The following is a 25,281-nucleotide window of genomic DNA, read 5'->3' as shown; positions in this document are numbered from 1 at the left end:
CTTCAGAGCATACCCACTATTGATACCATAATTATGTAAGGAGGCTTAGAGATCTTTGCTCAGAAAGAGACTTTGATCGGAGGGGAAGGGATTAGAAAAGCCATGAGATTACAGGTTTCTTGAGGTATAAAGGGATGAGATGGCACAAAAGGGGGGGGAATTGGGACAGAGGTGAGCTGACGAGGTCAGCAAAGGCCAACAGTCAACTCACCGATCTGACCCAGGGTTCAGATCTGACCCGAGTCTATTTTGTGAAATGGGACTGCAGGTATGGGGAAGGGGAAGATTCATCCAGCGCTGGGCTGCTGTTAAGACCAACCCAACCAAAAGCACAATAAAACATGTGGGGACTGCTGCAGAAATAGTAAACATTTAACAAGAGTACAGGAGAGGTCAACAAGAAGCCCTCCAAATTCCTTGACATTTTCCCCTAGTGAGGTTCTGAGCCAAGTCCACTGTAACTCTCCTTCCTCACAGAAGCTATAAAACATGGTGGCCTAGGAGCCAAGAGAAGGCGCTGAAGGGAAGCTAAAGAAGTGGTTTCTAATGGGCTGGACTTGGCGAGTCTAGAGTGTAAAATAGAACTAAAGAACATTCACTGTGCCCCTGCGGGTCCATTTCTCATGATGCCAAGTCAGGTTCAGAGGAATCTGTCCGGACTTGTCCTCGTTAGAACGCCTACATCTCTGAATCATCTGGCCCACGAATGCATTCTGAGTCCTGCTGTGATATAATTAAGGGATAATGTTTGCAGCAAGGAGTAGAAAGCGTTGTAAATGCCTCCCTGGGGTGATTAAATGCTGAGGAGAAGTTGAATAACTAGAGAATTCACTGGATGCAAGTTTATTCCAATGCCAGAAGCAGCTCTTCTTCCAATTATAGGATAGGGTTTCTAAAAAGATACAAACACAGCATCCACAAGCAAACAATTTCATGCCTTCACCTCCCTCTTGCGAATGGGGAGCCGAAACCACTATCCTGCAAATCCGCACTCATCTGAGGAGAGGGACGGGTGCTGAGCGTGCATTTAAGGACCGAGAAAAGACACTGAAGAGCTGCTTCAGAATGGGAAACACGCGGAAGGGGCTCGAGCACGGAAGGAAAAGGCCCATTCCTACTGATTGGATGACTGACTGTATTTCTCTCTGTGATTTTTGACCTCAACGAACTTACCCTCTCTGGGTCTCAATTTTGTGCATCTGGAGATGTGGGGGCAGGGATTGGGTGAGTTCTGAAGTCCTTTGCATTTCAGTTCCGCATTACGCGACCATCATACTGGGAAGTGTGAGTGAGGAGGGGGGGAATGAGCTCACTTCCGCCACTGGAAGGGCTGCAGGCTGGTACAGTTTTGGGAAAAAAGGGGCAGTATGAATAAAACTGAAAATGTGTATCCCTTGTGACCCAGCAATGTCATTCTTAGGCACGTTGCTTAGGGAGACTTTCACACATGTGCACAGAGACAAAGACAAAAATTCTCACGGCAATGTTTCTAAATGGCCCAAATGGGAAAGAAACATATATGTCTATCAACAGAAAAATAAAGAACGGATAAATAAAATATGGCCTCTTCACACAAAGGAATCCTATACAGCAGTTAAAAAGAATGACTAAGTGCTATCTGAATCTATGCTAATATTTCCAAAACACAAGCTGTTAAGGACTTGGTTAAATTTGTGAAAATCTGAGTAATCATGCAGGATAATGAATGTAACTGAGCATGACCCATTGAAATAACAGAATTCATGGGGGCGCCCGGCTGGCTCAGGCAGTTAAGCGGCTGCCTTCGGCTCTGGTCATGATCCCAGGGTCCCAGGATTGAGCCCTGCATTGGGCTCCCTGCTCAGTGGGGAGCCTGCTTCTCCCTCTGCTCCTCAACCCGCTCTCATCCTCTCTGTCTCTCAAATAAATAAATAAAATCTTAAAAAAAAAAAAGAATAGAATTCATGAACCCACAATAACCAAAGAAGAGAAATTACACTGTTGTATGAAAAGCGCAGTGTAACATAGAGTGTAAAGCTATTGATGTACATTTTAAATGAATATAAAAATAATACCATTCAGGGTTCACAGATACGTGTGTGTGTGTGTATGGGTGTGTCTCAAACCAGAGAAAATAGAAGAAAGGAACCATCCAATGTCCTGATAACCATGATGTTTAGGAAGCAAGGTGGAAGTCTGACTGGAGATGGGGGATACAGGAGTCTTTAACGTAACCAGTACGAATGTATGCGTGTATGTGTATAAAATACAAGAAACGACAAACGTCATTTCTAGATGGTGGAGAAAAGGTACTTGTTATAACATTCTTCTCTGCAATTTAAAAAACCTTCTCAAAGGGCGTCTGGGTGGCTCATTCGGTTGACAGTCTGCTTTCAGCTCAGGTCGTGATCCTGGGGTCCTGGGATCGAGCCCTGTGTCAGGCTCCCTACTCAGCGGGGAGTTCCCTTCTCTCTCTGCCCCTTTACTCCACTCACGCTTTCTCTCTCAAATAAATAAATATTTTTTAAAAATAAAAATAAAAAATCTACTCAAAATAAAAACGAAAATATGCGAGCAGCAATGCCTTTGGCAGATACGTGTGAACCAGCTCCCTCCCAGCCCCCCACGAAGAGCCACCAAGAAACCAAGGCAGCCTAACCTCTTAGGCCTTTACTATCTAGCTCCGCTCTGCCCAATATGGTAGCCACCAGCCACTTGCAGCTACTTGAATTTAAAGTAAAATCAAGAAAGTTTAAATAAAATCAAAATTTCAATTCCTCCATTACTCTAGCCACAATTCAAATGCCGAACAGCCACATGTGGTTAGTGGCTATTGTATCGGGCAACACACATAATGAAGATTTCTGCCATTGCTGTAAATGTTATTGGACAGAGCTGGTCTTGAGCTAAACACTTTCTTTTAGACAATGAGAACAGTTTTGGTTATGTTGGTCTTTCCCTAATACATCCTTCTGCACATAGGAATACCAAGTCAATGACTAGGAAGATGATTTCGTTTCTGGAAGGAATATGTCCAATGTAATCCCGAATTCCAACTACGACTGAAGTAACACGTTTCGGTTAAATAAAATTAGATAAACCGATTTTTAGAAATTGATCTAACAATTAACCATAGTTATGTAAACATCATATTTCATTTTCCCCAAAATCAAGGCAGTAAGAAGACCAGTTGAAGGATAATGAGTGCATTGTCCAAACAAAACTCTAAATGTGGTTGCCACGGTTTCCCACGAGCCTTGGTTTCTTACCTATACACAGTATGAGGGACATAGACTTCCCGGATTGGAAATTCCAGAATCTCTTTGTGTGGACGTGTCCGGTTTTCAGGAAAAGGTTTCACTGGCAGCATTTCAGGAGTCAGAGAGCAATTGATGATCTCTGGAGCTGGAGAAATTTCCAGTCTGAGCAAGCCTAAAGAGGGAAAACAAGACTATTTCAGTAAAGATGTTGTCATGTGACATGGGAATCGAGAAAGACTGTTGTACCATATTTCTTTTCTGAAAGAAAGGATAAGTTGTGGGAGTATTAAGAGTTGCGGAATTCCTAGATAATTTCCTCTACTTGGAAAAAAATCATGTTTTGATAACTTTTGAGATTTAGTTTCTAGAAATTAAAGAGCAAGGAAGTGTACAATGAGTCAAAACGGATCTTTAAACTTCCTTCTAAAACTTTCACTCTATAATAGTACATAGTTAAGTAACTATTGGTGGTTTTCAAACTGGGTTCCCTGGTACCCCAGGGTGCTACAGAAGTGCCTCATGACCTATTAAGCTGATAATAGGAAAGATGCTCTCATCTTCTACCAAAGCACCTCACTTTCACTTTTCTTTTTATACTAAGAGTTCCATATAATATTTTATTTGATAAAAGGGGCTGCTCTGTTCAAACAATTATCTGGTTATGGGAAAAGCCTGTCTAAAGCATGATGCTCCTTTAATAGAAATAGAAAAATATTAACACGTTTTCCAAAAAAAGTAGACCAATTCAGACTCTTACCTCCTGAGCAAAATCCCATATTTCACTTAGTAAACATTATTTTAGAAATTGTAGCATTAGACAAATAATGTGTCTACTCCTAAGCGGCTTTGGCACAGCTAGAAAGGAAAAGACAAGCCATCCACACCTGGAATCGACTTGACTCTTCTCTGTAAGGACGAAGATCTTTTGTAGTCAGCCAAAAACTTGAATAGGTCTTCATCACTGAGGCGATCCCCCTCCTGCGAAAAGAGAAGTCAGGGTTAGTGCAGATATACCACTAGCTCTGGGGGTGGGGGCCATGATTTCCAGGAAGACTTTGATCCTTAAGTTTTATTCTAACATGGTTTTCATAGGAATAAGGATCATAGCCTCTGCCAAAGTAATTTATTTCAACCTTTTGTCAAGTATTCCTTCCCAGACACATACAACAGTGGAATAGAATAGAAAACCCAGAAATAAACCCATAATTACATGGTCAATAAATCTTCAGCAAAGGAGGAATGAATATCCAATGGGAAAAAGACACTCTCTTCAACAAATGGTATTGGGAAAACTGGACAACTCCATGCAAAAGAATGAAACTGGACCACTTCCTTACACCATACACAAAAATAAACTCAAAATGGATTAAATGCAAGACTTGAAACCGTAAAAATCTTTGAAGAAAGCACATGCAGTAATTTCACTGACATCGGCTGTAGCAACATCCTTCCAGATATGCTCCTGAGGCAAACTATTGGACTACATCAAAATGAAAAACTTCTGCTCAGTGAAGGAAACAATCAACAAAACTAAAAGACAATCTATCCTGAATGGGATATCTTTGCAAATGACATATCTGATAAAGGTTAATATCCAGAATACATAAAGAATTTATAAAACTCCACACCGAAACAACAAATAGTCTAATTTAAAAATGGGCAAAAGACATGAATAGATATTTTTCCAAAGAAGACATCCAAACAAAGGTGCTCAACGTCACTCATCGTCAGGGAAATGCAAATCAAAACCAAAATGAGATGTCAACTCTTACTGGTCAGAATGGCTAAAATCAAAAACACAAGAAACAACAAGTGTTGGCAAGAATGTGGGGAAAAAAGAATCACTTGTGCACTGTTGGTGGGAATGCAAACTGGTACAGCCACTGTGGAAAACAGTATGGAGGTTCCTCAAAAAAGTTAAAAATAGAACTACCCTACAACCCAGCATTGGAACTACTGGGTATTTACCCAAAGGATATGAAAACAGTAATTTAAAGACTTACATGCACTCCTACATGTATAACTGCATAATTTACAATACCCAAATTAGGGAAGCAATTCAAGTGTCTATCAAAAGATGAGTAGATAAAGAAGATGTGCTATATATCTACAATGGAATAGTACTCAACCATAAAAAAGAATGAAATCTTGCCATTTGCAACGACATGGATGGAGCCAGAGAGTATCATGCTAAGCAAAATAAGTCAGTCAGAGAAAGACAAATACCCTATAATTTCACTCATATGTGGAATTTGAGAAACAAGACAAATGAACGTAAGGGTAAGAAAAGAGAGGCAAACCAACAGATTGTTCACTATAGAGAACAAACGGATGGCTACCAGAGGGGCGGTGGGTGGGGGATGGGTGAAATGGGTGATGGAAATTAAGTAGCACACTTACTGTGAGGAAAGCAAATAAATAAATAAAACAAAATAAAAGATTGCTCCATGGATAGCTGAAAAGAAGGTGCACCCATTCTTTTCAGGATAGAGATTTTAGGCATCAACTTGATAGGACACATCGGTTATGTTATGTAGTTCTTCTGTATCCTGACTTTGATTCTCTATGCTTGTTTCTTTGTTGGTAAAACGGGATAGTAATAGAACCCACCTCAAAGGATTACTTAGAGGAACACATGAGTATACTTAATAGTACAGGCATTCAGAAGAGTGCTTCTCGGGGCGCCTGGGTGGCACAGCAGTTAAGCGTCTGCCTTCAACTCAGGGCGTGATCCTGGCGTTATGGGATCGAGCCCCACATCAGGCTCCTCTGCTATGAGCCTGCTTCTTCCTCTCTCACTCCCCCTGCTTGTGTTCCCTCTCTAGCTGGCTGTCTCTATCTCTGTCGAATAAATAAAATAAAATTAAAAAAAAAAAAAGAATTAAAGAAGAGTGCTTCTCGGTCTGAGTGTTTGATAAATGTTACCATTTTGTGGGTTGACTTGTCCATTTGGTCTGTCACAGGCTAAGCCAGACAATTAAAAATTTGCTTCTAGGGACATTGCAGGGACAAGAAACAAAAGACTGACCATAAATCTGCAATTAGATCAGATGACTGAGTGAAAATGCATATAATAAAATAAAGACGCCTTTTATAAGAAAAAAACATTCCCTCTCTACCACTCCCAACTTACTGTCCCCCAGCCTCTCAACAATCCTTCTACTACATTCTAAGGAAGCCTGTTTGACCAGTACAAATCTAGGCCAAAAGTTTCTCGCCCTGGAACTTAAATCCACCAATGCTTGTTTTACGCTCCGGCACAATACAGAATAAGGTCACTTCCTTCTTCAAACATTTGAAGAAAGAGAAAGCATCTTTCTGTCTTTTTCCTATCCTCATTTTCTTCCCATTTGTCTTGATCAAGAAGGCTAAGCACAAGTACTACTCTCCAGGTGCCTGCGTGGGACAGGTACTCTGCCAAGGATTCAAGGGCAAGAGCTCTACTCCAATAGCTCAGGAAGGTAGGTAGCTAGGTAGCTAGGTAGTAGGAGGCAGGTATATCTCATTCCCATGTACAGATAAGAAAAGTCAGTTCAGTACTTTGCAGCCCCCCAACAAGGTAGTACAATAGAAAGGGCTATATCCTAAATAGAAACTCTTTAGTCCCATGCTACTTCTGTTATATGGCATGGCACACCTCCCACCCCCAGCATCCCTTTTGCATTTGGGATTGTTAAGAAGCCCCTGAAATGCTTCATGAAGACTGCTTGAGCAATAGAAAATCTTCCAAAGCACAATCAAACCAAGTCTAAGTTAAATTTGTTCGTAGTAAAATATACATAATACGGACAGCACCATAGTAACCATTTTTGAGTGTACAGTTACTAGCATTAAGCACACGGACGGTGTTGTGCAACCAACCTCTGGAACATCTTCCAGAACTGAAACTACATCTATTAAACAACAACTCCCCATTTCTCTCTTCCTCCAGCCTCTGGCACCCATCAGTCTACTTTCTGTCTCTATGAAGTTGATTACTCTAAGAAGTTCTCTGATTTTTAAATAACCTCAATGTCTACTGAACTAATAAAGAGAACAGTCTGCAATGGTCACCCTCTATGAGCAAGTGAATATGGCAGAAACCTGGAAAGCCTACAGATGAAACAGGGGAACAGCTGGGCCAGAAAACCCCAAGATCAAGGGGAAAGGGATGTTTCAGCCAGACGGTTTTAATAGCCCAATAAATGAACTGACCATGATCATTCAAATAGGAGACTGCATTAGTGGGAACAAATCCTTTTGTCAATGAAACGAGCCAACACTCATTTGAACTTGCTATATCCCAGGCACTGTGAGAAGAGCTTTACACACCTCATGCCTTCTAACACTCCCAACTCCCCACAAAGCAAACACCATCACTCCTGTTCTGCAGATAATGAAACTGAGGCTTGATGAGGTTAACTAACTTGCTCCCTTAATCATTACACATACTTCCCCTTTGGGCTCCAACACCCATGCCATTCAGGGGAGAAATTCAGACACGCTGGAATGGGAAGAGATACCTGCTTGAAAAAGCTGTTAACAGTCATGGTGGTGGTCTTGTAGTTGGATCCAACCCCATTTTCCTCCAAGGAGAGAGCTCTTTCAGAAAGCCTTCTAGATTGGGACAGAGTTCTCCGCTCACCCACAGAGCTTCTCCCTGGAAGGAAAACAACTGTCATTCGAAAGCATGCCTTTCCATGTGAATACACAGCAGTCATGAAATTATAATATAAAAGACATTTATCATAGAAAAGACTTTATCATATAAAAGACAGGTTTTAAAAAAGGTATTATTGAAGCACAGGTGACACAGTGTTATCTTCGTTTCACTGTATATATAAAAGAGAAGTTCACAGTCATGAAAGGAGAACATTGAACGTGGCCATCCTTGGTTTGGATGAAAATTTCCCTCCACTGGCCTTACCTTTCTCCGTCCCCCTATTGGAGCCCCTAGTCCTCCTCTGACCAGAGTAGAGAAGCCGTGAACAGCCGCAGTCCCCTCCCACATGGAGATTGGGGTAGGCGACCCAGCAGGGTTCAGAACTGGAGCCCGAACTGGGTCTGCAGAGAAGCTTTATTTAGCCAACAGGGTCTGCTTTTGTTTTATTTTTACATTTGCACCCCACTGGGAGAGGTCTGTAGTCGAATGCCCCTGCAGGCATTTGGACTGTGACCCAAACAGGCTAGGGTTAGCCTGTGTACATTCGGAATCTGAGCGTTCTTCTGCTCTCCCTGTAGGCACCAGGCAGCAGAACAGGGTTCCTTGGCTGACCTGTCCAACAGGGATTAGAACCCTGAGTCACACCCACACCCGGGCTGGAACCCCGACACTCTGCTTAGTTATTTGTTATCCCCTTTTGAAAGGATTGAGGTGGGGACCTTGTTGCTTTTATACTGCAGAATGCAGGGGTTCCACTGTGAATGGCCAAATTGCCTAGAACTCTAATGTTGCCAAGCCCACTCTTTGAATATTCTCTTATCCTTAATTCTTGCCATGATGCTGAATGGGAACTTCTTGCTGTCACCGCCCACCTAAACTTGCCATACTGCCCCAGTATAATACACTGCATTTTCTGGTTGCTTCTTAAGAAGCAGCCTCTATAGTCAGGTTAATTGATCCTTGACCTGGAGATTACCCTATGGCTGAATTACCTAGTTTATGGAGCCCTCTACAATCTGTGCATAATTCTTTTTTTTTTTTTTAAAGATTTTATTTATTTATTTGACAGAGATAGAGACAGCCAGCCAGAGAGGGAACACAAGCAGGGGGAGTGGGAGAGGAAGAAGCAGGCTCCCAGCGGAGGAGCCTGATGTGGGGCTCGATCCCAGAACGCTGGGATCACGCCCTGAGCCGAAGGCAGACGCTTAACAACTGCGCCACCCAGGCGCCCCTGTGCATAATTCTTTTCAAGTAAGGCTACTTGGGTCTACATAGAAGTTGGCATGAAAAAAAAAAACAAACCCACATTATGGTGTGAAGGTCAGGATGCACTCAAGTGAGGTTTGTTTTTGGTAAATCAGAAATAACCCAGCGGTTCTGACTGGTAATTACACAACAGTAATCCCAGGAGGGCATGCAGCAATGACATAATACCTTTCCCTCCAGTCCCCCTTAGAGGCGGCATTTGGGAAAAGGCAGGTGTGGGAACACGAAAGGAACATGAACAGCCTCACATATTTCTGGATACAAAGACACTCAGCACAGCAGACACTCTACCACAGGTGGGGTGGGTCGACTCGAGAACTCTGAACCCTCTTGAACATTTCCGTACCCGAACTGTTCAGGAAATTAATGACTCAGATCCAGGGTGAGGTGATGAAAAGGAGAAATATGCTAAATAAGTTAGGACAGTAACTAAATATTCTTCTGGCATCCACTTTTTCATTGCACTTGGCAAAAAAAAAATTTTTTTTTGAAGGGACTGGAAATTTTGCTGAGAAACCTGCGTTTTGCTTTTTGAAGGCTTCCTGAGAGTGGCTTTTCTTACGTTTAGGAGCCAACCATGGTGGCATCATTTAACCCACTAGAGATAGTTACAAGTATTTTGTTACTTCAAAATTTTTACTTTGAAAAAGAGGCAGCCACTGAAAATTAACTTTTGAAAGTGTCAAAGCACCCAGAAAATTCCAACCAAAAGTCTTACTATAAGAGTATATTTAAGCTCCACAAATGTTCATGATAATTGTTTTGGGATCACTGTCCAATCAAGCATTTGTAAGTCAGTCATCATAGTGTTTCATCCTATTTATCTTCTATGTTCCCACTCTCCACACCTTATTGCACCCTGAGCCCCCATTAATAAGCAGCTGACCTTAAAGTTAGTACACTGGGGACCCTCCCCTTCCCACCGCAGTTGAAATCTTACCAACCATGGACTCCACATCGGTTACCTCCCTCTCCAGGGTGGAGACATTGAAGAAACTTGTTAAGCTTATGGGAGCCCAGGCAAAAGGCATCCGGTATTTCCCCAAACGCTGGCAGAAGGATTCAGCTTGAAGTTTTAGTTTTTCAATCTTTTCTTTACTCTAGAGGAAAGTGAAAAGACACAAGCAGAAATGAACCATATGGCACCAGCACCAAGTCAACGGTCTCTGCCATGCATATGACAACCATCTTCAAAATCCCTACCCTACTAATTAAAAAGAGTGAATGGGCAGGAGAATGATACAACTCAGGATAGAATTCTAGCTGACGAGAGAAAACAGATCAGAAATGGAAGAGTTTAAAGAAAGTCAACATTCAATTACTAAATATACCTTCAGCTAAAAATAAAAAAGGTCCAAGTCTTGTTATACCAGCCAATCAACAACTGATTTTAGGGGCTAGCTACAAGACTTGGATTTGCATGACAAAATTTTGGAATGAAACATTTTATATATTATCTACCAATCTTTCAAGAGAGCCTAGTTCTCAAAACTTGCCCTGGGAAACTCTAGAAAAATCTATCAAGGTTTTTAACCACTTCCTTATTAGGTTGACAACACTTCCAGAGTGTTCTTCCTAAGTTCAGAAGAGAAGGCAGGTTTTTAAAATACAAGTGTCTTGAGTTCAAGAAATCTTATTTGAAATTTATAAGTCTGGAGTAGGATGCTGATTAGCCAATTCTTCTTCCAGAAAGGCCACGTTTTAAAAGTCACATTGGAAACCTTTGCAGTTGGGGGCTGAGAAAAGATGTCCTTTTCACAGGCTCAGTACCTATGCTAACCCAGTGAATTTATGAAGTACAGAAGTCTCAGCCTATTTCCAAATATCCACACCAGAAAAGAGATTTGGAAATTGGCTGGTACTGTTGAGAAAGCCCAGCAGAGGTCTGACACCATTTCGTTTCGTGAGGTCTCTGTGGCCTTCCCAACCTGGGTCAGAGCCTTGAAACCAAGACAACAGGATGTGGCTTTTGTCCTAGCCAAGTTTTTTTAGACACTGGTGTATATGTCATTTGTTGAATTCAAGAATTGATTTCTTTAAAAAGTTATCATCAATGACCAGCTTCCCTTTCTTCTTTTTTAAGACACAATTTATCAATGTCTCATATGGGGACATATATTATGGACACAATATGGACTTAACTATTTTCTGGAACTTCCGAAAAATATCTGCTTATTCTAAGATGTCACCATTTAGTGATAGCCAAAATATCATACCTTTCCACCATCACCTTCTTTGATAACCATGTATGGTTCTGCACAGTCTCCAATCTCTCCCTGCTGAAGGACTTTTTCAATCTACCAATAAAAATAATATTAAAACAAAACTCATGAATTATATCCAGATAATGGCATTGATGCAACCATCAACATGAGGTTTTGTGACAATATTTGATGACAGGGGAAGATGTTCATGCCATATATTTTTTATTTAAAAAATTAGGGTGAAAAAAATTAGCATGAAGAGTACTACACAGTTTTGTTAAAAAAAAAAAGTCATAAAGGCAGATGCAAAGGACGACGGTAGGCACACAGCAAATGTTAATAGTTGTTATCTTTGTATGGTGAGATTATGTGCTATTTTTATCTTCTTCCTATTGCTTATGTGTAGTTTCTATTTTTAACCATAAACATGCATTATGCTTACAATAAAAAAATGCAATAAAAGTTATTTTATAAAACAGAACCCATGAGACATATGTAAGAAGTGGAAAGCTCATTTTCTTTATTATTGCTTACAATGTAAAAAAGAGATATGGCCTCTGTAAAAGTCAGGTTGGGGACTAAAACCTTCCACAAAGTGAATAAATGAACAGAATAAATTATCCGTAATTGTCTCCCTTGTATCTCCTATTAGGGCCAGTTCTCTGGATTTGACAGACATGGAAAGAAACTGAAAGGTGTGGAGAGGGGCAGCTTTTTACTTGGCTAACTGGCTGGAAATATGAGTTAATGCCACTCCTGTGGAGTATCTCCTTCCAGTTTGCTTCAGGTAAAGGATCTGGCTGGCCAGAAATGTGGCCAACCTGTTTACGAGAAAGGAAAGGACAGATTTGAAATTTCCCAATCCCCTGCTCCAAGGAAATGCAGCTTCCCTTGGAGGCTGAAGAGAAAACTAAGTGGAGTTAGGCCCATTAGGCTTTGTTGAGATTAGACATCCGTCGAGATGTTCCTTCCACATGACATCTTCCATCAGGTGCGCGTTCTCCACAGGCGCTATCGGATAGGCACAAAGTGTTTAAACCAGAAACATCCCAGTGATGGAGGGCGTTAAGTGGCGTTCAGAGGAAGTGGCACAGAGCCGCTCACTGGGCATCTGTCTCAGGGAGACTGCGAGCAGGAAGCCTCTCTCTTCTCACAAAAGAAGTTTGAAATCCCTTCTCGGTGCACAGCAGGGAGACGAGGCTGGTCCCAGCTGAGGTGCCCCAGGAGGAGAACACAGACATGTGAGCTACAGACGGACAGGTCTGCAATCATTCACTTGGTCCTTCATTCAAAGAACACTGGCTGAGTACCTCTAGGTGACAGCTGCTGGGGGGGGCGGTGAACAAGACACACCCGGTTCTCAGTCCACTGAAGCTCATCGTCTGGAGCTTGCAGAGCAAACTGGAAGAAGTTAGTTTTCCCATGTAGTCGGTGGATAAAGAAGTGGTCTTTATTTCTTTTTTAAAGATTTTATTTATTTATTTGACACAGAGACAGCCAGTGAGAGAGACAGCCAGTGAGAGAGAGACAAGCAGGGGGAGTGGGAGAGGAAGAAGCAGGCTCCCAGCAGAGGAGTCTGATGTGGGGCTTGATCCCAGAATGCCGGGATCACTCCCTGAGCCGAAGGCAGACGCTTAATGACTGAGCCACCCAGGCGCCCCAAGAAGTGGTCTTTAAAATGAACTTTGAGCAGAGATAAAGGACTGGAGATCTTGAAGCAGCAAGGAGAAATGCCATGGCTTCAAGCATAGTACTGTGCAGTCTGGAACCCACAGGAGGGGGGTCTCCAGAATCGGAAAGTGGGAGACTCCAGATCTGACCAGACCGGCAGAGACTCTTCCCTTCCCCAATCGGACAAGGGAAACTCCAGGTACTTTGTGAGAAGGGCTGCAGGCTGCTGTGGGGGCTCCCTGTACGACCCCTTGTGTTTATGTGTAAAAGAAACCCGTGGCAGGCAGAGGAAAGGGATGTGTGGGAATTACCAGGGAATTTTTGTCGGATAAATAGGCTGTCCTCTATCCTCTTCAGGAGGGGCTGGTTCAGTGCCTCACATGCTTATTTTTAAAGTTCTACATTTCATCCTTATTCTCCATCCCTCAACAGAGGAGCAAAACCGTTAAGCCTGGATAATCCCTTAAAGCAATAGTATATACAATACTAAACTAGGAAACTCTACCTAACTACAGTGAAGATCCTGGTGTTCAGCCTGGGAATAAAAATAAGAAGGAACTCCTCCATACTGAAAGGCATCCGCCTGCCTGTGCTAAATACGGCACATCATTTACTGTATCTTTAGAGAGAAGAAGCAACGAGGACGCCATTACAGTAAAGGAAAAGAAGTCCGAAGCAAACCGGGGACTGTCTTACTGAGCTTTAACTGTCTTCGCTATATCCAGACAATTGCCCGAAGTCTTGGTACCGCCAAATGAATGCATCTGTACTTTCGAGAACTCTGGAATATATTTAGTTAACAGGAACCTGTAGGAAGCCTCTGATACTTAGCACACGATGAGATTAACTAAAACAAAGTCATCCCCCAAGAAGCAGAGCCTGAAGTAAAACCTGGCTCTATGGGGCTAGTGTTGGCATCGTTGGGTTCTCAGGCTGAGAGAACTTGGACTCTAACTAGCTGCAGGGCTTGAAGCTAACTTTCCTATATGTCTAAGTGATACTGCAGTGAAAAGGATACACCTTCAGTCTGACAACAACAGATGTGTCTTTTTAGCAACACAACTTTAACTTTAATCCCTCCGAAAAGCTTACGTAGATTCTCCTCGAGTAACATGAACCTTTCAGAATCTTAAAATAGTGGAAAGGCAGCTACTTGCCATCTGTCAATTGACCTCTAAGCCAGTTAGGTTCTTTGCAATCTATAGGCTGCTCTCGCGGGATTATGGGGGAATCAACGGGATTCTGGAAGTAAAACACTGCGCTAACTAGAAAATGTTCCAAACCTGGAACTCTGGGTGGACGTGAAATCAAAACACCTGATTTTTTTTTTTTTTTTTACAATTTTGGGGTAAACAGTCAATAAGACTAAATATTTGGCTTAAGGTAAGTGAAATACTCAACGTTCGTTGTTAACCTCTAACCAGTCATTCTGGTGTGCAGAGAAAGCCTCTGGTTTTCTTACATCCGCAAAGAGTACAGCCAAGAATGCAAAGCCCTTCTACTTGGAATTGTCCCACAGATTTTGAATCCACGTATAGTCATAGTCTGTGACATGGGGATATAATGGGAGAGTGAAATTTGGAAACCACAGCCCACACCTTAAATTGTCAGAGCCTGGACTTGGGAACATTTCTCTACAGGTGTCTAGAAGAACGTGAACAGTATTAGGAAACTCCATCCAAGATTTCCTCCACAGCAGCCCTCAGAGCTGGACAGCTGAGGAACAGCTTGGTCAGGAATAAAGCCTGTAACGAGCCAGGCTTTCTTCTGTGATCATAACTGCCCATTGAGGGCAGTATTATAATCCCCACTTTACACATAAGGAAACTAAATCTCAGAAAGGTGAGTCACTCTAAATCCTAAAGCTACAAAGATTCAAAGCCAAGATTTAAAACCAAGATTGTATGAGTCCAAAACCCGGAGCTGTGCTAGTGTCCCACACAGGATTTGCTTGGAAAGGAAAAGGGGCCAGTTGAAAAGGAAACGAAGCGAATCGCACAGAGAACATGTGGCTACGTTCTGACCTGTCTTTCACCCCACACATGCTCCAGGAATAACGCCACAAGCAGAGCATCCAAATGCAGCATGTGCCAACCAGCTTGTGTTTAATTACCTTGACGACCAGATAGATGTCCGAGGATGGGTAGGTGACCGAGAAGACTGCGGATTTTGCCTGACTTGATGGAGCCACGGAGGGCGTGTGAGCACGCAGAAAGCCTTTGAACTGGTCAGAGTTCAGGTCACAGTGAAAATTTTCTGAGATCTGTAAACAAGGAGCAAGGCAAACAGTAAGCACACCTGCTGTTCCCCTGGTCTACACATGTCTAAAGCGCAAAAACAAAAACCCCACAAAGAAATGTCGCCAAAGGAAGAAGGGCCCTCATAGACATGGTTTATGACTCGCGGTGGTGGAAAAATCTGATGCGCCTTTTGTCACAATTTCTAGATATTTAGGAGCTGTTTGAGAGATGTTTCTCGAAACATTTACCTTTTTATTATCCTATCCGTATTTCCTGAATACTAATGATGTGCTGGGCACTGCAGCGGAGGAAAAAAGCAACTGTGTCGCTAACTACAGTAGGAGCAAGATGTAAGTGACCACACTCGTACAGAAGAACGCTGTGGAAGTTCCAGGGGGTGGGCGATCATGTCCACTGGGGGGCGGACAGGAATGCCGCTCACGGAGGAGGCACGTGACGTGGAGGGTCCCTGGAAGGGGACTGATGGGCAGAGCTGGAGGGTGATGCTTCACTGGGGAGAGAGTACAGCACAGAGAAACCAGAGAAGCATCTCAGAGCGTGCAAAGCCTAGAGTGGGCGTAGCCCACGGTGAGGACTCTAGCTTGACGCTCACCGGCTAAACCAGGAAGAAAGCAGCTGAGCTACACCCTATAGAAAGCCAGGCCAAGTTCAAGAGTGTGGTTTTAATGTCGCAGGTAGGGAGGCCCCATTAGAGATTGTGAGCAAGAGTACGCCAGGCCAAGCGCTCCCTGGCTCACCAGTGCGCTGTCAGAGAAGAGCCGCTGAGCAGCTCGGTCTCCCCTTCATCACTAAGAGTCGTGGCTGGGAAGTGGCCGCGCAGCAGACACGACATCTGCCAGCCTCCTTTGCAGGTGGAGTGAGCACGTGACTAGATTCTTTGAGGTGAACTGTGAGCACAGGGCACGTGTCACACAGCTGGTAACGACACGGATGGGGGTGAACGTGGTAGAACGTATAGAACTGTCAAGTCACTCCGTTGTCTACCCGAGACTAGTTATAAGACTGCGGGTTCCCTATACTTCAAACAAACAAGATGAAATACTTCCAGCCCTCCCCCACGCATCTTCTCCCTTTTTTGGGAGCTACAGTGACAGTGACAAGAGTGGCTTTGGGACGGCACAGACTGAAGACGGTGGAGCCTCTGCCAGTAGGGGTTCTAGAAGGATGGAGCAGCAGACCTCTGCTGAGCTAACCTCCCCCCACCCCAGATTGCTAAGAAACCAAGACAGAAACTTCTTTTTTAAGCCAGAAGTTCTGCAAATGTGGTCCCCTGGCCAGGGACTTCGGCATCACCTGGGAATCCGCTAGAAATGCAGATTCTCAGGCGCCCCAGACCTCCTGAGTCAGACGCTCTGAGGGGAGCCCAGCATCTGGGATGTAACAAGCCCGCTGGGGGATCTCTGACACCCACTCAGGTGGGAGTCTTACTGCCTTACACTCTGGAATTTAGGAGTTAACAGTTTTAGCAGTGAACCTCCCTCGCTGATGTCAATCTCAGGGCTCATGAATATTTATCCAAGAGATACACACTTCCTTAAATACAGAGTGGTTATGGGTCAAAGGGGCAGAGTGTCCTTTGTGGCTGTGCTGTTTTTGTCCTCCTCTGGGGTACATGAAGTGACAAAACATTAAAACACTCCCGGAGAAGAGGCTTAGGTACTCAAAAGCTTTTTCATTAAAAGCGCACCACAGCTGGTGAGGTCTTCCCTTGATGGCAAATTAATCCTTTTCCTGCACAAGATGCCTTCCATCCGTGACGGGACCCTTGACAACACAAAAACTCCGCAATGGAGGTAACACGACACATATATCCGAGCTTGTTAAAAATGTATTTAAATTGCTTTGTTTGACATGTCATCCCTTGTGTTGCTATTTCTTTCCTCTCTCTCAATCCTAAACAGGCCACCAACTCCAGCAGGCTTTCCCTTTAAGGTTCTTCAAAGAACATAAATGACTAACATTTCCAGATCATTCCTGTAAAAATTGCAAAGGCAATAGAACTGGATGTGTCAAAGGTCATGTGCTTCCAAATCTGATGCATTTTTGCTGCATAGAAGTGAGATTTGAAAAACATGAACCCCCAAAATCATGAGCCCAAGGATGGGGTGTTCTCTGCTTCCTTTTACCTTTTTCCTTTCTTTAACATCGTAGAGGGCGATGCTGGCAAACAGAGGCTCAATTTCAATCTCAAACCTGTCAGAGAGAGGAAGAAAAAATAGAGTTTTAACTGAGGTAATTTTGAATTTGCTGAAAGTGTCGAGCTCTATAAACTGGTTAAAAATGTACATCATTTCCCAAAATATTTGGATAACTTCACGCAGATGAGAATCATACTGGGACATTAGTGGAGAAAGATGGGAGGTCGTGGAAAATTCCTAGTCACTGGAGATAGTAGCGGATGGCACTTTCTCCTAAAAAGCACTTGCTGGCGACATCGCAAGGGAGGGAGGGCAGAATGCTCCCCGTGGTGTGATCCAACATGGCCCTACTCATCATTGTCGATGTTGTGTTTTCTGATGGTAAAGCCTTTGTCTTAAGTAAAGGTTTTGTTCACAGTTTACCCTTTACTGCTAGGTAGGAACCCCTATTATTCAATTCTAAGGGACAAGGCTTTTCAGAGAGTTAAAAAAAAGTTCTGTTGCTATCACTTAGATTTATAGTGGAACCATTTATGTGGGCGAATGTCTGACCTTCCCTAATTCCTCTGCTAGGGGAGCTGCTGAGATGCGGGGGCAGGGAACACCGCCAATAAACACTGAGCTGTGGGGCCCAGTGAGAGCTAGAAACCTATCAGCCCTACTTGCTCATTCCCCTTGAAATGCTGGGTTTGATGAGACTGTGTATCCAAAGCATAATCCTTCCACATGTTATAGGGTAGGGGAAGCACAGATCCGCACATTCCAAGTTTCTCAGGCTAACAACCCATGATTTGGGATCCTGAGTGTACCAATAACCAGGCCCTGGACCACCATTACCTCAGAAATCATGTAAATTAGGCCAAATTTTGTTTTAAGGCATGTGTGAGAGGATGGCCTTATTGGTGGGTAACTGTCTAAAAAGAGGATTTCAAGATTTATTTATTTATTTGAGAGAGAGGGAATGAGTGGGAGAGGCAGAGGGAGAGAGACACTCAAGCAGACTCCTGAGCCCACAGCCCAATACGGGGCTTGATCTCATGACACCAAGATCATGACCTGAGCCAAAAAACAAAAGTCGGACGCTCAACCGACTGCGCCACCCAGGTGCCCCTAAACAGAGGACTTTTAAGAAGAGTATTTGGGTAGGGGGACGCACAGACAAAAAGGCAAGAACAGTCATATGGCACCTGTGGAGATAAGACAGATGGGGATGATGGCAGACTCAGGGCATGGAGTCAGACACACCTGGGCTCTGTCCCTCCTCCCACCGCCAGTTCCTCTGGGATCTTAATCCAGTTATTTGGCTTTCCCAATTTCACTTACTTATCTGTAAAATGAGGAAGGGACTCTGGCTCTTCCCATCTCCCAGTGTTGCTGTAAGGATCGTGTGGGACAACAAGTGTGAACACACTCTAAGAACAGTGTCAAGGAACAGCATTGGCCCCCAGAGCCAAAAGGTGGAAGCAACGCAAGCGTCCATCAAGGGATGAATGGACAAACAAAACATGGCAGATGCCTGCAATGGAATAGTATTCAGCCTGGAAAAGGAAGGACATTCTGACTCGGGCTCCAACATGAACCTTGAAGGCATTTTGCTAAGTGAAACAAACCAGTCACAAAAGGACACGTCTTGTAAAATTCTACTTCTATAAGGTACTTAGACAGGAGGTGATGGTGGTTACCAGGGGCTGGGGGAAGAAGGATAGGAATTATCGTTTAATGTGGACAAAGTTCCGGTGTTGGAAGGAAAGGGATCTGGAGGTGGGTGTTTGTGGCCGCGCTCCAGTGAGGGTGTATTTAATGCCACTGAGCTGTACATATGCTTGACAGTGGTGATGATGGCAAATGTGAGGTTACGTATATTTCACCACAAGAACACAACAGAGAGGATTTCTATGACTAGTCTATCATTAGGTAAGAGCACATCATTTGGGGGCTTTCCTGTGCTTCAGCTCACCAGCTATTGCCTGGCGTGGTCGGCCCGTGTTTGTGCCTTCCGAGGTCTGAATATAGCTGCGATCTACTTAGGTAGGTACTGAGTATTAAGTACTCTGTGGTTCAGAGAAAGAAAGGGGAATTAACATTTGTCTCATACGTACAAATTGGGTTGTGTTAAGTGTTTAACACATGTTGATTCCTTTAACTTTACAACAATGGAGTGATGCAGATATTACCCCCATTTTTGAGGTTCAGAGAGATTAAGTAATTTGCTGAAAGCCACAAGGGCTCAGAGCCCAGCGTTTTCTGACCGCAGAACCTGAGGTTTTTTTCCTACGGGTGTATCTCCAAGGGTAGTCCCCAGAAACTAGCATTTTGAGGCAAATCAGGATTTTATCAAAATGTAGGTTTCTTTGTTCCCCCTGAGATGGTGCAAGGTCTCCCCAAATCTGCATTTAAAACAAGCTCCCTGCAGGGGCACCTGGGCAGCTCTGTGAGTTAAGCATCAGCCTTCGCTCAGGTCCTGATCTCAGGGTCCTGGGATGGAGCCCTGCATCAGGCTTCCGCTCAGCGAGAAGTCAGCTTCTCTCTCTCTCCATCTCCCTCTCCCCACTCCCCCACTCATTTTCTCTCTCTCAAATAAATGAAATTTAAATCGATCAATCAATGTCTTTGAGTAAACTTGGTATTGCATACTAGTTTCACCAGCAAGAAGACTCCTCTGAGCTGAGGTTACTTTGCATTAAGATAGTATTAAATCTTACATTAAAAGATTTCCCCATATTAAATGCAAAAGAGAAAAATACTTTGTTGCCATCCTCTCTTTTTTTCCTGGTACTACAAACACTGCAGATTCACACCAGCCTGATTCTTTCTACATGCTTGAGGTTTACATGTTTCTCAAAAGCAAAAGAGTGACAGAGATCTCAACAGATTCTGAAAAATTCACTGGCTGAGAAAATCTATTGTGGTAGAAATAAAAATTCTGCATGTCCGTGTCAATGGGGAAATGGGGTCTTTAACATTACCATTATATTTTTACTATTTATATTTTAGACACTGTAGGTTTACTTTTAAGAACTTGCTTTTTTTTTTTTTTTTTTTTTTAAATCTGGTTTATTTAGAGTAGTCATAGCTGACAATCTCTTTCGTCCACAGCTCCTCTTGCTGGTGTATATTGATAGGGATACTATTTAAGACACTTGACTGGGCCAAGTGCACTGGGCAAACACCTCAATTCTCCCTGATTCCTGCTTTGGCAATGGGGAAAAACATCGCCAAAAAACGGACAATTTTCATTAAGAGAAATCCAAATGGCTCTGTTTGGTTTTTGTAATAATACATGTCTGTCTTAGTGGCCATGCTTTCCTACCTGTGAGAACTGCTGCTACCTATTGTTGGAAAGATCTAGAAGGCTTGGTGGCAAAGTGACATCATGAGGGAGAATTCCTCCAATCCCGAATAGCACAGTTACTGCACCTACGTGGGGCCTGATGCGCGTCCTGTGGGGGTGGGTGAGTGCCTCAGACAATAGGGTGGACTTCCTGAGCAATGCAGAGGAGACCAGCGGCCACTTCCACTCAGTCCCCCACTTCCGGGTTGGCTTGCAGGGGTGAGAGGCTGCCTTTTCTAGCCTAGACTTGACAGAGAGCTGGTTTATGAGCTGCTCATCTCCCCGTACAAGACAAAAGGCCCTCACTCCCCTCCCCCAGCTGGTAGAGCTGGCTAGGGGGAGGGGCTACCACATCAAGAGAGCCCCCACAACGGGGGGAGCAGCTCTGCCTGCTTGTGTTCTCAGGAGAGGATCTGCCCAAGCTATGCATTAGAATCACAGACGTTTAGATCAGGCAGGAACACAGACCATCTGGTGGAAAAACACCATTTATCGGTAAGAACTAAAACACCCAGAGAAGCTCCCAGGCTTGAAATACAGCCTTGAATCCAGAATCCACATGCCCTAATTACAAACCAGGTGCTGCTTGAGGGGTCTGTGAACTGACTTCAAGAGATGGATGACCCTCCCAACAGGGTATGAAAAAATATTATGCTTATGTCCTGTTGCCTGGGTAGAGCATTACAGCTGCGCATTTTTGAGAGTCTGTGATTTGAAGTTGGAAGAATTCTCGAAAATAGCAGCCCGCAAGAGAGGCACGCAAACACTCCCGCCTGGGTATGCAAGACAATCTGTTCGTGGGCTGGAGGCAGCTACTCTAATTTATTTTGAATTTTTTAGTTCATACGTTTTAATTTCTCGTTTATGTATATTCGATAACATATGTAGTAGTTTGATCTGCATGTATAAAATTAATACACATATACAGAGGACATAGGACTTTTTCCTACTTTAAAAGCAAACAATTAAAAAAAACTTGGAGGTAATTGCTGAAAAGTAGATGTGGCAAACTGTTGGCCCACCAGGTGAATCCAGATGGCAGACATGCAGTTGTCGAACATTTAAAAAGGAAATGAGAAGGTACTTACCAAGTCAGGAAATCATGCAGAAAAATCGGAATTTCCAGCTTCTCTTGAAAAAGCAAAAACCAAAACCAAACAGACAGTTGGCCAAAATGGGCCTGTGTCCTTGGATGGCAAGAGCTGGCCCTCTCCAGCAGTGGGTACCCCCTTAAAATAGTTTGCTAGAGTCCATACTGCTCTCTGGTCCTCTGTGTGGTCTGCTGGCACTGAGACTGGGTTTTAGTTGCATTTAATGTTGTGTTTCAATAGTTAACAAACAAGTCTCTGGGGGAAAAAACCTAAAAGGTCTCATCTGTAGCATTTTCTGATTTCTATGTTATAAATATCCCACCACAGCCAACTTCAAGCTGCTGAACACAGAGCTGGGAAGAGAAAGGCACCATCAGCTCTCATGAATTAGTCAGTACACCATTCACTGCTTTTCAGGTTTTTTTCCCCCTGCCCAACTTTCCCTGTTCCCTTTGTAAGTATGCTGTTCCACTCAGTTACCTTACACGACTAACTTCAGGGTGTGACTTGCCTGGGACTGTCCAAGGAGGGAACTGTCCAAGGCTTGGGAGAAACAGACTCTGGGTCTAGATGACTCCAAACACTGCTTCTCCCATCATGTCACAGCCACACACTGTTAGAACAGCGCCGGAAGACCCTTCCCATTCGAGCTCTGTCCACAGAGGCGCAGTTTCTATGTAAAAGGCAAGGTAAACCCCTGGGCAGTGGTTAATATGTTTGCTGAGACTTACTTCAGGGTCAGGACCTTGACCAGTATTCTGTTGCCCAGATGCTCCTTAGGACATTCTGGCACCGGACGTATTTCCACAGCATCCTCCTGTTATTAGCCACATAGTAAAGAAATCATGAGTGAGTTTCCAGGAGGGGTTCCGGCTGGAGTGAGTCTGGGGAAGGGAAGGCTGCTGCCCAGCGCTCAACCTGCATTTGCCTTACGTCTAATAGTGCGACAACACTTTGACTTTTATAAGAGAGTTTGTTATTCAATCCCAAGCTTCCGAGTCAACATTGACCGCAAACAATTTAAGACAAAGAGAGGGAGGAAGGAAGGAAATGGGAACATGAATACGACTGAGTAACATCCACCAGATGGCATTGCAAACTCTTATTCCTATTGTTGGTATTGTTGGCTTCTCTTTCTTCTCTCTCTCTTTCTTTTCTTTCTTTCTTTTTTTTTTTTTTTGGCTGCTCTAAGCACACTTTCAGAATATTTCTCCTGCCAAGGTTTTACTAGTAAATAGTGAGTTTCAGAATTGAAGCCCGAGTCTGAATAGCTCACAGCAGGCTGTATATAAACCCTCAATATTTAAAATAGTCTTTCTCAGTTGACCGTTTTCTTAAACAGATTTGAGGTTGAATGTATAGGTTTCTACACATACATGTCCAGCTAGAGCTTGCTGAAGTTCTAAGTACAGGAAACTTACTAATGACAAATTAGTAATGACTTAATAATGACAAATACATTTTTTTTTAACCACATTTGGGACTCTATTTTACCGCACTGGGACCCAAGACTTAAAGAGAAACATCAAGTCCCTAAGGTAACTTTTAACATTCAAACCTGAACTATCACAGGATCTTAATTATATTCACGTATGCAAAGATAACAATTCAAATCTCTGAAAGCTTTAATTCCTGCTCTTGTAGTAGACTAACTGAACACTGGTGGTCTGCAGCTCACAAGGGTCCGAAGAATAGAGTCATGTCTAATTATATTTTCCTGGGCTGTAAATGATGGGAGCTTCCCCCCAAATACCCCATCGCAATGGTAACATTTTTAGCAATAGCTGTAGAATCACCTTCCCTGTAACTCTGCACCTGGATTGGTGAAACAAAGTGGTAAACTCACGTCTACTCTAAGCCCTATTCTTCAAGGCCCAATCCTGCGTGTATCAGCTGGCCATCGTGTGCAGGGGAAGGGCTGATCTTGTCTCAGAGGACCCACTGCTTGATGCCCACACTGAGCTCAGCTCCCTCAGAGCAAGCTCAGATCACTTGTGATCAGAGCAGACACATCGAAAATGGAAGCCCCCCACCATTAGAGGAGAACCTCAATTTACATTCATGGGTTTCTAAGGCTACCTCTCCGGTCTGGATTTGAACCTTTGGGATCCTATGTTAGAAGCTTTTCACTGGGAAAATGTAAACATACACAAAAGTAGAGAGAAAAATGTAATGAACCACCTTTACCCATCATGTAAGTCTCAACGAGTTCCACTCATGGGCAACCTGGTTTCACCTATATTCCCACTTACTACCCCCCCCCCCAACTCAATAGTGGACTGCTTGGCAGCCAAGCCCCAGACATCATATAACTTCATCTGTAAATCTCTAAAAGATAAAGGCTCTTAAAAATACACAGCTGTAGAGGCGCCTGGGTGGCTCAGTCGTTAGGCGTCTGCCTTCGGCTCAGGGCATGATCCCAGCATTCTGGGATCGAGCCCCACATCAGGCTCCTCTGCTGGGAGCCTGCTTCTTCCTCTCCCACTTCCCCTGCTTGTGTTCCCTCTCTCGCTGGCTGTCTCTCTCTGTCAAATAAACAAATAAAATCTTCAAAAAAAAAAAAAACCACAGCTGTAATATCATGATGAGTCTTTAAAAAATTAATAGTTAATTTCTTATTACTACTAAATATTTAGTCAGTTCCAAATTTCCCCAACTATCTCCATCATTTTTTGCAGTTTGTTAAATTATGATCCAATCAAGGTTTACATATTGAGGCATTTCCTAAGTCTCTTCTCATCTATATGCATTTCTTGAGCCTTTATAGTTATCTGATATTGGAACTAGTTCCCAGAGGAGGAGAAGAGCAAATATGAAGTTTTAAGTGGATGTCTGTTGTTTTATCTTCCTGAATGTATGTATGCATACAAATCTATATGTACATACATATACATATATACGTATATGTATGTGTATATATGTGTGTGTGTATATATATATATTTATATACATATATATATATATATATATAGTCTGCCTTCCACAGACCCGAGAGTGAACTGGGGACAGTCCTCAGCTCACAGAGGCTTGGGGGTTATGTTCTACTTTTACCTCCTCTGTAGGCTCAGTCGTAATTTGGATATAATAGTTCATCTCTCTTCTCATTCTCCTCACCAGGAAATAAAGTCAGGGTAATATTAAATAGTTTCCATTAATGTGTTCCCCCCCCCCCCCAAAAATCAGCAGGGGTGGTCACTTCAAGGTAGCCAGAAAGTCACCTTTCTTCCACAGGACTATCTTTGGAGAAAGTTCAAATTACAAGGACAAATGCAATTTCTGTGTGTATAAGCTTCAGAATATTAAAGGCTGGTACAGGGGCCCTCCGGCATTTTAGACATACCAATTTACAAATAATTGGTACAATAATTACAAAGCATTCCTCTCCACTCAATAAAGCAGGCCTATTAGGAGCTCTGCTAGATTATAACTTTCAGTCCT

The 25,281-nt window shown here is 43.2% G+C and overlaps 1 protein-coding gene across 2 annotated transcripts in view; it reads right to left on the bottom strand.

The window, feature by feature from the left end:
* Positions 1 to 25,281, bottom strand: part of DOCK8 (dedicator of cytokinesis 8) — a 220,386-nt gene that overhangs the window by 107,930 nt on the left and 87,175 nt on the right. For both annotated transcript variants that reach the window (XM_040620284.1, XM_008690931.2), the window contains 8 exons: positions 22,575 to 22,660; positions 17,410 to 17,476; positions 15,136 to 15,285; positions 11,364 to 11,444; positions 10,088 to 10,247; positions 7,742 to 7,878; positions 4,124 to 4,217; positions 3,249 to 3,411 (listed from right to left, as the gene is read on the bottom strand). In XM_040620284.1, coding sequence (XP_040476218.1) covers positions 3,249 to 3,411; positions 4,124 to 4,217; positions 7,742 to 7,878; positions 10,088 to 10,247; positions 11,364 to 11,444; positions 15,136 to 15,285; positions 17,410 to 17,476; positions 22,575 to 22,660 — 938 coding nt within the window. The remainder of the gene's footprint in view (positions 1 to 3,248; positions 3,412 to 4,123; positions 4,218 to 7,741; positions 7,879 to 10,087; positions 10,248 to 11,363; positions 11,445 to 15,135; positions 15,286 to 17,409; positions 17,477 to 22,574; positions 22,661 to 25,281) is intronic.

Source organism: Ursus maritimus, unplaced genomic scaffold, assembly GCF_017311325.1.
Source record: "Ursus maritimus isolate PB19 unplaced genomic scaffold, ASM1731132v1 scaffold_34, whole genome shotgun sequence".
Classification (NCBI taxonomy): domain Eukaryota; kingdom Metazoa; phylum Chordata; class Mammalia; order Carnivora; family Ursidae; genus Ursus; species Ursus maritimus.
The sequence above is the reverse complement of the archived record's forward strand: the minus strand, read 5'-3'. Positions and strand labels throughout refer to the sequence as shown.